Genomic DNA, 12513 nt, shown 5'->3' with positions numbered 1-12513 from the left:
TTCCTCCTATCCCCTCCTCCCACCTCAAGCCCACCCCCATCTCCCAACTACTAGCCTCATCCTGCCCCCTGACCTGTCCATCCTCCCTGGACTGATCTGTCCCCTCCTTAACTCCCCAACTATACTCACCTCTACAGACTCCACCCCTGCATCTTTGACCTGTGTCTCCTCTCCACCTATCTTTTCCTTTATCCATCTTCTATCCCCCTCCCTCTCTCCCTATTTATTTTAGAATCCCCTTCCCCTCCCCTTTTTCTGAAGAAAGATCAAGGCTTGAAATGTCAGCTTTCTTGCTCCTCTGATGCTGCTTGACCTGCTGCCTTCATCCAGCTCTACACTTTGTTATATCATGTATCCAATTGGCAAGCTCACCCTGAATCCCATGTGACGTAACTTTACTAAGTAGTCTACCATGTAAATCCGTGTAAAATACTTCACTAAAATCAAAATAAACAATGTCTGCGGCTCTGCCAATATCAACCTTTTTCGTAACTTCCTCAAAAAACTCAATTAAGTTTTTGAGCCACAATTTTCTTCACTCAAAACCATGCTGATTATCCCTGATAATAAAATGTGAGGCTAGATGAACACAGCAGGCCCAGCAGCATCTCAGGAGCACAAAAGATGACGTTTCGGGCATAGACCCTTCATCAGGAGGCCCGAAACGTCAGCTTTGGTGCTCCTGAGATGCTGCTGTGCCTGCTGTGTTCATCCAGCCTCACATTTTATTATCTTGGATTCTCCAGCATCTGCAGTTCCCATTATCACTGATTATCCCTTATCAATTTTTGCCTCTCTGAATGGGCATAAATCCTATTTGTATCATTACCTCTAACAATTTACCCACAACTGAAGTTAGAGTCTCAGGTCTATGGTCCCCCAGTTTCTCCTGACAACCCTTCTTAAACAAGAAGTACACTAGCTGCCCTCCAGTCATCATGCACCTCAGTCGTAGTTATTGATGATGCAAATATTTCTGCACAGCATCTTGTAATTTCCTTCCTTATTTACCACAACCTTCTGGGATACATCAAATCAGATCCTGGAGACTTAGCCTTCTTTATATTCTCTAAGACCTTCTGAATGTCCTCTCTGTAATAGGAGCTGTTTTTAAAACATTGAAGTTTATTTCTCTGCATTCTCTTGACTCCAGATTTTTTTCTCTCTACAAATAAAAAAAACTGACACAAAATATTGATTTAGTGTCTCTCCCATCTCCTGGAGTCCAACAAAAAGACGACCCCCTTGAACTTTAAGAGGCCCAAACCTCTCCATAGTTATCCTCTTACTCTTGATGTATTTTTAGAATATCTTTGGATTACCCTTGGCCTCTTTGCCAATGCTATCTCATATCCCCTCTTTGCATTCCTGATTTCTCTCTGAAAAATGCCCCCATATCCTTTATATTGATTAAGAGATTCAATTGAGCCAAGTTGTCTATATCTAAAAAATTATCTTTTATTCGTGATTAGGACCTCAATATCCATTGTTCATTAATCTTACCCTTCACTCTAACTGGAACAAAATGCCTCTGAACTCTTGCCATTGCACTGATAAACGCCTCCTATTTGCCAGACATCCTTTTACCAGCGAACACTCTACTCCAATCAACTTTTGAACATTCTTGTCTCATGCCATTAATATTTTGCCTTAATCTAATTAAATGCTTTAGCTTTTATCAAAGATTTATCCTTTTCCATCACCATTTTGAAACTAATGGAATTTTGATCACTCGACCCAGAGTGTTCTCCTGCCTTTACTTCAGGCACCTGCCCTGCCTTATTGCCCAAAAGACAGTCTACTTCTGTTACTTTTCTGGTAAGAGCACCCACATATTGATGAAGAAAATTTTCTTGAACACATTTGACAAATTCTTCACCATCCAAACGGTTAACGCTATGATAGCCCTAACCAATGTTTGGAAAATTAAAATCCCCCATTACTACAACATTATTATGCTTACATATATTGGAGATCTCCCTACACATTTGTTTCTTAGTTTCTCTCTTTCTATCTGGGAACTTTTAGTAGAATTTCATCAAAGTGATCTTTCCCTTCTTATTTGTAATTTCTACACATGCATTTTCACTGGACGATTTTTCAGAAATATCTTCCCTAGTTACAGCAGTGATGTAATCAAAAACGCCAGCCACTAACACCACACCACTCCCACCAGCCCCCACTCCCCCCACCCCCAAGCCCCACTTTGTTGCCTCCTTTTCTATCCTTTCTATGGCATGGCAAACCAGAAACATTGAGCTTCCAGTCTTATCCATCTGTCAGCCAAGTTTCTGTGATAGCTATGGTGACCCAATCCAATCAGTTCATCAGCCTTACCTGTGAGATCTTTTGCATTGAAATAAATACAACTTAATTCTTCAGAGTTACGGCATAGTCTGACTCTGTCTTGTCTTTCTTTTCTAGCTGATGTACTCTCCTCACATTCAGGAACTTCCCCATCAATCCTTCTGTTTACACTGCTACTTAGAATTCCTCTACTCGCCTTCTCTTTTTGTATAAAGTCTCCCTTAATAGAATGAGCAAATCCCCCTGTTAAGATATTGGTCCTTTTCCAGTTTAAGTTAGAATTATTTGTTTTTGAACAGGTCTTTTCTATCCCAAAAGACATTCCAGTTGTCCAAAAACCTGAAACCGTGAACAATACACGAGCTGTTCACCGATTGATTTATCTTCTCTTACCTTTTGTTCCTTCCCTTGTTTGAGTTTGGAATTGGGAGTACACCAGAAATTACTACTTCTAATGCGTTTTTTTTTAACCACCACCTAACGTCTTAAATTCACTGTGTACTGCTTGAATCTTCTTTAAAAATCTCATTCCTGTCAATGTGAGCAATACTTTCTGCTTTCTCAATCTCAGCTTTCACCACATGTTCAAAACATTTAAAAATGTCCTTAAGTTTAGTACCAAGAAAGGAACAAACCATCTTAAATTTACAGTAGTTGCCACACAATTGCCCATCTCTGCCCCTGTGAGGACCATCCTGGACAGGACTAGAATTAACAATATTTCGAGTAAATCTTGTCAAGCATTACCTAACACAAAAATCATTCCAAGTTTCCAATAATTGACTGGTCCCCCCGTTTTCCTAAGAGAGGCTATCCCCTTCAACTGTTCCAAAAACTGAACCTCTATTTGGTTGAGGAATGGCCACTGGAGACCTAACAAGAACCCATCAATCTGACTGATCCTGATGGGTAATAACATTTGTAAATCGCCTTGCCAACGCACTCTGTACCTTACATATGACCTTAATTACATTAAGCCTAAAAAAATGGATGTTTCAATAACAGTATGTATAAAATAAACTTTCATTACCAACAAAATAATGTTAAAATTTCAATAAAATCAACCACTGAGCTAACTAACTAAATAAAAATGATTCCTTTTCAATAAATTCCTCAAAGACAAACAAAAACCTTCCCACAGGTAGGACTTGGCAGAACAAAAACACAACTCCTTATTTGTTTAAAAAAAGTTTGGTTTTAAACCTTTGGAATGTTTTAAAAAACCCTCTAACACACATATCACAGTTTTAAGTTCTCAATTAAGGATGAAACAAAAACTTCAGCTGCTCCCATTAGACCTCTAAAAAAACTGTACAAAATAAATCCATTTGAAAAGAAAATCACATTTTTTTTGTTTTTCTTGAATGTTAATAAAACAAAATGGAAAAAAAAGTCCTATATTCATAAACTATAATGACTATAACAATTGTAAAACTTTAAAAAAACTGTAATAAATCTTTATTTAACCTGCAATTCCGAGAGTAGCTGCAAGATCCACACTGCTCTCCATCTGTCCTTCCCTCCATTTGACAGAACCTGTTAGTTGATATTGATAGTATATTGCCATCATTTCAATTCTCAATTCTAAGAAGACTATTTTGTTTTGGAATGGAAGTTTTCTTTTTGTCTATCAAGATTATAATCATTCTCGGAGTAGAACAGGATTTGTTTTTAATAAATTCTGTTTTGTTCACACCTAATTTTTCTGATTGGGGTGCAGCTTAGGCATATTAAATTAATCAGAAAAGTTTTCATTAACCAGAAGCAATGGGACCAGGAATGAGCCGATTGATCAAGAAATCCTCAGAATCAATGTAAAGTTACAAACTAAGTAATAGAAACACACTGTGGGTTTATACACATCCCTATTATAGTTTATTTACAACGTAAATAACTGGAATAATAATGCAACTTTGCCTTAACTAAAACTTAACAGCAGAGAGCTTTTTTCACTCGCATCCTCAACTGACTACTCTGACATAGCGGAGATCACGATATGGTAGACTTCTAGTAATTCACGTATAAAATATTTGCCTGTTTATCCAAGTTTGCTGTAATTGAATGATGAGATGCAAATTTCCCAACACTGAATCAGACAATTGTTGCTTTAACCAATTAACAAAGGTCAACTCATTAATCTGTGCAAATTTGAATAGATCTGAAAGGGAAGAAGGCAATGATGATACTTAAAGTTATAAGTAGGGTTAAGATAAAGTAATTATGTATGGTGTCACAACTGGATGAGTAAGGGAAATCAGCTTTCCTCTTCTAATCCCCTCTTGGTTGATCACAAAGTATGTTTTTTTTTAATATGCAGCTCCCACACCTCACTCAAAATGTACTTACACTAGAAAACAAAGAAATTAATTACCAAAGTTTTCTTGAGTGAGAGAGAGATAAATTTTATTCCCTCCTAACCTTGAGAAAATGGTAATACAGATGTAACATCAAGAACATTCGCAAACACAGCTAATAAGTTTATAATGGAAAGTGTAAGGTACTTGAGAAAAAATGGTTAAATCATTTAAATTTTGAGATAAACATCATAAAGTTAGACAGTTTTGGCCATTCCATATGGGTTCTGTGGAGGCTTGCCGGAATCTGTGTTCAGCTGTTCATTGCTGCTATTTTAGGTTATCATTTCTTCTTTTCTGACAAAAAAAATGCATTCCTGAAAGCATTCAGGTGCAACAGTGAGACTGTAAAAATTAAAATTCAGTTGTCCATTATTTACCACTAATGTAACAGTTACAAAACGGTGACAAAGTCTCAACAATCTTTATAAACGCTTGATAAATATAATGAGCCGTTGATGCTATGGGATCTTTTACCCCTGTTTTCTTGAGAATAGGAACGTCTGCCTCAATTAACCATCTGCCAAAGTGAGGTATATTCAATTGGGACAGAAAGGGACAAATATACAGAGCAATTCACCCCCAGTGGTCTGATTTGCTATGCATTGCTCCATTTCAGTCCAGAGAAGTTACAGAGAAGGTTCACCAGGATGTTGCCTGGGTTGGAAAAACTGAGAGCAGAGAAGACTGAAGGGGGACATGATTGAGGAGAATAAGATTATGAGAGGTATGGACTGGGTGAATAGAGAGCAGTTGTTACCCTTGGTTGAGCGGGTCAATCATGAGAGGGAATAATTTTAGGATAAGAAGCAGGAGATTCTGAGGGAATTTTGGGAAAAAAAAAACAGTTTCACTCAGTGGGTGGTGGGAATGTGGAATGCACTGCTTGGGAAGGTAGTAGGGCTGGAAACCTGACAACCTTTTAAAAGAAAATATTTGGACGAGCACCTCAAATATCATAACATTCGAGGATTAGGGCCAAGCACTTTTAATGGTAGTTATGTCGGTGCAGACCTGATGGGCCAAAGGTCCTTTTCTGCCCTCTTTGAATCTATGAATTTGCTCCAACTATGACAGGCACAAAAATTCCCGCTGGAAAGCAAACAAATTAGGATAATCATACTAAGGACAAAAGTATAACAATTGGCAGAGTGTGTCATAACAGAAATATGAAGCAAAGTAACATTAGTTAATTTGTGAGAAAGTGGTCAACTGATGGTAAAGAGATGCCACAAAAAATGAGCTTGAGTCCGCCAGACAATTAACCCATTAACCCGTTTTACTGGATGAACAGAATCTGACCATTCTTCTAAAATCTAAACAAAGTGCAACAGAACAGTCCAGATCCGAATTGGACTCAATTATTGTGTGAAAATGATTCTGCTTTCAGAGAGGTGGCACTTGAACCATGGCCTTGTTCTTCCAGTCAGCAGCAAAACTGGGCTCATTGCTACTTTCTGCCCAGTTTCTAATGATCGTATGACACTGTCCATTTTTTCTGGGATTTCATAATACTGGCAGATGAAGCCATGTAGGATACCATCTCCAGAGTTAGTCCATGGAATGTAGGTAAACTCAGGGGAAGGAGAGCTCAAGTCCCATATCTTTCTGGCACAGCAACACAATTCAGGTGAATTTTGAAGGATCCAAGGCCTTTACTAACTAGTTACATAACTGGTAAATGGACAGATGGTCACGTGGCTGACTGTTCACTGTGGTTGGGAGTTGGTGGCAGTTGGTGATCAGGTGGGTTAGTTACGCCAGATTGTGAGTGTAGTAGAGTGGTCACATGATAATTCGGCCAGGTGAGTTGTGGAGTTACCCACTGGCAAACTAGGTATTAAATTGACTAACAACACTACAGCACAGTACAGGCCCTTCAGCCCACGATGTTGTGCTGATCTATTATCCTACTAAGATCAACCTACTCTGCATACCTTCCATTTTACTATCTTCCATGTGCCTATCCAAGAGTCACTTAAAAGTCTCTAAAGTTTCTGATTTTCTTGAGTAGGTATTCCAGAAAGTCTAGTAGACCAAATTTCTGCCCTGACTCAGGCTCAGGAGACATCCAGACAGTCCTGAGCAGCAGACAATCAGCCAATCAGAAATTTAAACCCTTCAGGTACTTCTTACATATATCTGTGCATTAGAACTTCCACAGGAACCAGAGATCTGAAGATTTCAGCCACTGATGATAAAACGGATTGATTTTTCCACAGTTGCAACCTTGCAAAACTAAAAGTGAGCAAAAAAGATGAAAGATAAAAATATTTCACTGAGATTTCAAATCAGATTTTTAAACTTAAATAATGGGATTTCAAACTGAATGATTATTGTTGTGAGGTGAACTAATGAGAAATTCTTTGTTTTTTACACTTTTTTATTGCAGTCTTCATTTCATTGTCTTTGACACTGAGGCTTCACATGACATTCTGAAAGTGTGGGATGGACCAGTAGAAAGCGATATGCTGCTGAAGGAGTGGAGTGGTTCCTCACTGCCTGATGACATCTACAGCACATATAACTCTATGACACTTCAGTTCGACACTGATTTCTTTATCAGCAAATCAGGCTTCTCGATACAGTTTTCAAGTAGGTGGCATTCATCTCCTTCCCAAAATCGGAGTCCATTATATAGATATTTATAGCTTCTTAACACTATAATGTTTGAATTTAAAACAAAACATTCTGGTAAGTATTGAATCATTTCAAAGTACTTAATGTGGAAGAAGGAACAAAGGATTTTTAAAAAATGTCATCATCTTAGAACATTTCAAAGGGCATTGTAAAGACTCATAAAATGTTAATCATCGCCTCCAGGATACTGGAAAAATATACAGTCGAATTTCTTTAAATTATATAAAGGTCTGGGTAAACTTTGCATTTAGTTTAAGCATTGAATTTCAGAATGGAGTGCAGTGCAGATTCAACAAATTCTTCTGAGGTTAAGATTATTAAACAATGAGTTGTATCAAGGAAAAAATGATTCCCAACTGTTAATTAAAAATCCTGAAGGAATCCAATGTCTCAGCCAAATTATTCATGTGAGATAGTAGAGCAGCATGTTTTTTATTCAATTTACAGAACAGTCATATAACTAACTGTTGATTTGGGAGTTTGATTTGAAGTACATCAATGGAAATGGAAGGAACTGGAACTGGAATAATAATTAATATGAAAAGGAAGCCTTAGATCTATATTGGCAATGAGGAATTTGGAACAAAAAAAATTATTGAAGTAAAATATGAATGGAAGGAGGCTATAACACTCACAATTGCTATTGTTCCTCTTATGACCTCTGTCATCCAGCAATGGATCACTTGCATTCCACAAATGATCTTGGAAGAAAGGGGCTGCTTCCAGTCAGGGAAAATAGGCAGGGTGCTGACACTTATTGTTTCAGCCAATGCCACCATGTTGCTAGCTGTCACAGATTCAGTTGCTCCCATTCCACGCCCCCCTTTGCTGTCTCCACTAGTTCATCACCGTTTCCTGGCTCTGAGCTGAAAACCAGGACTGAACACTGAACTTTTACATGTGTATCGTACAACTGAGATGTTTAACATGCTTAGGAGTTGATCAGGTAGAAATAGAGAAACAGTTTGCAAGAAGGAATCTATCACAAGGGCGAAAACTGTAAAATTAGAGAGATGGTGATCAGAGTTGATATCAGGAACCAATTTTTCACACAAATGTCAGTAGAAATTTGAACCTGCTTCAACGAAAGGGGATCTTGACGACAGGTCAATTGAACATTTTAAATCCGAGATTAATGGACCTTAAGGAAGGATATTAAAATCTATGGAAATGAAGTAGGTGGATAAAGAATATGCAGGTCAGCAATGATCTGACCAATTCGTAGGTTAATCTTGAAAGGAAGAATGGCAAATGCTTCTCCTAAATGTGAAGTGTTTCAAATTAAACAATGTACAGTGACTGTTGTGATGCTCACAAATTTAGCAGCAAATTGTATAGAGAGTAAATGGTTAGTTCGGGCACTTGTGATCAATTTGTTTGTACGATGTGACTGGCAGAATTTGATGCCTATCCCAAGTTGCTGTTGAGAAGTTGGTGGTGAGCTGACTTCTTGAACAACTGTGTATGTTCTGTAGGTAGACCCACAAAGCTGTAAGGCAGAGAATTCCAAGGATTTTGACCCAGCGACGCTGAAGGTACAGCGATGTATTTCCAAGTCAGGATGGTGAGTGACTTGGAGGGAGATTGCAGGTGGTAGTGTTCCCATATATCTGCTGCTCACGTCCTTCTAGATGGAAGTGGGTGTCTGTTTGGAATGTGCCATCCAAGGACTTGGTGAATTGGTGCAATGCAACTTGTAGATGGTACACACTGTTGCTGCAGAGCATTATTGATAGAGGGAGTGGATGTAATCTGAAACAAGCAGGTTGCTTTGTCCTGGATGGTGTCAAGTTTTTTTGAGCATTGTTAGACTGTACCCATCCAGGAAAGTAGGAAGTATTCCATCACACTCTTGACTTCCGCCTTGTAAGTTGTGAGATGTAAATCCATTTATTGTTCAGCAGTAATGAATTCATTGTGAAGTCAGCTTCACAAATTGTGTAAGGTGCAGCTGTGGTTCGAGTTCCATCCCATTATCTTTCTATTTGTTGAATGGTTCCAATGAGACATCTAAAATAATCGGTTCAAATGCCCATCATATTAAACTTTTCATTGTGTGAAAAGAACTGAGGTTGTTTGTCTGGCCATTAAGTATGACAAAGGAAATGTTTCAGCCATTTCAGTTGGAGGATTCAGAATGGATGGTAGCAGCCTGAGCACAACTTTGTCCATTGGTAACACCAACATGTTGCACTTTAGTAGATATGAATCTGGTCCGTAATCTTTCTTATTTTATTGAAAAAGGAAGGAATGTCAAAAATATTAAAGTTGCAAACTCTGTGGTTCTATTCCATCTGGAGGCCATGTTCAGACTCTCTTCCTCTCCCTCTTTATTATCATAGAAGCAGAAAAAATTATTTTTGAGTGAAAATTTGTGAACTGAGAAAACAGTTCCTGTTGAACTTGAAGACTTCTTTTATGCTGCTGCTTAAGCTATTTATAGTTTGAATTTCTCACTGACAAGCCAATTTTCTTACATTCCTCATTGGCGACCTTTATACCTTCATGTCATATTCTATGATATGGTGATGACATCATGCGCATGTCTCTTTAAAGGTCTACTGCACACTAACTGAAAGATATAACCCAACACAATCTCCCCATTTTTAGGCAGTCTAACAGTACTGTTTTAAAGAAAATGCAGCAGAAAAGTCTAGTGCCATACCCACGAACCTAAAATTAACTTTCAAGATTTTCCTTCCTCTTTTTTCTCCTCCTTTTATCCTCACAGTCACTGGTGTCATCTAATCATATATTGTTCAACCCACACTGAGGATTCAGCTCACCATATGGTAGAAGGCCTTGACACTAAAGAAACATTTTCCCGTGTTACCCTCTCTCTAGCAGGGATAAGGATGAATAGGAATTCCTGGATGTAAGTCCAGAAATCAGTCCAGTTCATTTCCTATCCATTCTACATGTTTTTTTTTGTTCCTGCAGATTTTTAGAAGCTTGTTAAGCTTCCTTGTTTGAGCTACTTAGAAGGCTCCTGAACTTTGGAACAGTTGTCCCATTATAATATGGTATTGTCATCATTAACAGTGGCAGAATGAGTTGAAATTCAAGTCAGTTAAAATTGATTTTGATCTGAGGGAAATAGTTCAGGATCATGATGAGTGAAAGTCCAGCCCTGTTACTTTTCAAGAAGAAACTCTAGGCTTAAAGGATCAGGTTTTCAAAGGAGTGCTAATCATACACAGATTGCAATGCAATACCTTCATTTTCATTTTATCGCAGACCTCTGGGAGATTCCAATCAGGGATTCTCCAAACTACAGAGCAATGCTTTATATCGGACAGAAGTCTTGCAGTGCATGACAGCTGGGAGAAGGCAAGCCGTGTCCCCTTTTCACTGCAGCAGGAGTTATACTGTGTGATCTGAAGATGTGATTGTTAGTTACTACAAAAGGCTACATTTCTGAAGTAAATGTAACATTAGAGTGCAAGGTGGGCAAAAATCGGATGCCAGGTGGATAAGGCGATAGGATGCCAAGAGCGTTGGATACCATGTTGGAAGGAGAGCCAGGCTCAGAGTGCTAATGGGTCAAGTAAATAAGGTCAGTAGGAGAGGAGCATACAGTTCTTGTGGCTGGGAACACAGATGTCCTGCAGGCAAAAGATCCTGGGGTTGGGTGGGGTGTGGTTTTGGGTTGAGTAGGGTGGGTAGGGAATGTCAAGCTTTGATGGAGATGGAGGTGTCAATTTCCAGGTAGCCAGGGCTGGTTGGATCCCTGGGGACAGCATGTGTCTGGTAGCAAGGGAGCTGATGTTGAGAATGAGGAGTGTGAGAGGGTTGTGGAGTGTCAGATCAGAAGGGAATTTGGGTGACCTTTTGGCCTGATGGCTGAAGATGTTGAGTCCTGGAAGTGGGGGATTGTCAGGTCCAGGGGTAATTTTGGAGGGGGTGAGGCTGTGAACGTGCCAGGATTTGGGGAAAGGGGTGTCAGCTCAGGATCCGAGGAGGGGGCATAATTTGGATAATCAGTTTTATCACTGTGCAGGAGTTAGAATAGTCTAGGTTGCTAATAAATTGACTTTTCTTAACTACTTCACAGACACAGAATTCTCCAAATTCTCTGATTAAAATTGATGTTTTTAGATAGTTCAAATCATAGGGCAATTGCCCCCATGATGTTAAATTTCTTCAGTAATTCCCAAAGAGTTTTCTACATTGGGGATTCTGTACGGTCCCAGCGGACAGCTTCCATCTGCACTGGAAAAATGATTCTCTCTGTAGTCATTGGAAAATTCAGGCCTGTTTTTTTTTGACAGCTTGAGTGAAAGGTAGGAACTTGTCCAATGAACTTCCACAGGTTCTACCATTTGACTACAGCTTTAACAAATGTTAAAATCTAGCCTAGTCTACCTATGAAAACTCAGAATAGATGCAGGAAGCGGAGTCTCTATCAAATATTGCTCCTTGTGCAAGCTAGATTGTGATTATGAGTTACAATTCCTCTCTGTTCTGGCTTATAAAGTGGAGTTATTGTAATAATGTGGAGGTGCTAGTGTGGAACTGGGGTGGACAAAGTCTGAAGTCTCACAAAACCAGGTTATAGTCAAACAGGTTTATTTGAAATCATAAGTTTTCAGTGTAGACCCTTCATCAGGTGAAGTGAGAGAAAAGCACACAGAACACAGAATTTTTGGGTATAAATGCCCATTCACTTCACCTGACAAAGGGGCTACGCTCTGATAGTTTGTGATTTCAAATAAACCTGTTGGACTATAATCTGGTGTCATGTGACTTCTGACTTTGTAATTGTAATGAATGCAAAGTTATCCTCGTGCTTTTTAAAAGTTTCCAAGCTAGTGAGGTTTCTGCAATTGATGTCTCCCTATCTTCAGGAGAAATTTGTCCTGTCAGATCACATTAGAATCATGCTAAAACAAGGTTGTGCTACTGCCTGTGATGTACGTCAGTCAAGCTCTGGTCAACCAAATTGTTTTCAGTTCAACTTCAACAAAGAAAATTTCACCTGCTTGCACGGGTGTGGAACTGACTTTACAGATCAGTGTTAGCATGTACTTGACTGACTCAGTTCATCAGATGCCACTGCTGCAATGTCTTTCATGTTTCGTAAATTTAAAGTCAGAATATTGCTTCTGGTTTGATGGACATAACATTTAAATATTAAGGGAAAGAACTCTACTGATCAAAATAAATCACTACAATTTGAATCTGTCTAAACTAATAGGATATTGCCTCCAGT

General features: G+C 38.8%; 1 protein-coding gene across 1 annotated transcript in view; it reads left to right on the top strand.

Moving 5' to 3' along the window:
* The window catches only part of LOC125452488 (CUB and sushi domain-containing protein 1-like), a 2230063-nt gene that overhangs the window by 1799603 nt on the left and 417947 nt on the right, over window positions 1–12513 (top strand). Inside the window, exon 27 of the mRNA XM_048530978.2 lies at window positions 7054–7256. Coding sequence (XP_048386935.1) covers window positions 7054–7256 — 203 coding nt within the window. The remainder of the gene's footprint in view (window positions 1–7053; window positions 7257–12513) is intronic.

The sequence above is a fragment of the Stegostoma tigrinum genome, chromosome 4 (assembly GCF_030684315.1).
Source record: "Stegostoma tigrinum isolate sSteTig4 chromosome 4, sSteTig4.hap1, whole genome shotgun sequence".
NCBI classification, from domain to species: domain Eukaryota; kingdom Metazoa; phylum Chordata; class Chondrichthyes; order Orectolobiformes; family Stegostomatidae; genus Stegostoma; species Stegostoma tigrinum.
The sequence above is the reverse complement of the archived record's forward strand: the minus strand, read 5'-3'. Positions and strand labels throughout refer to the sequence as shown.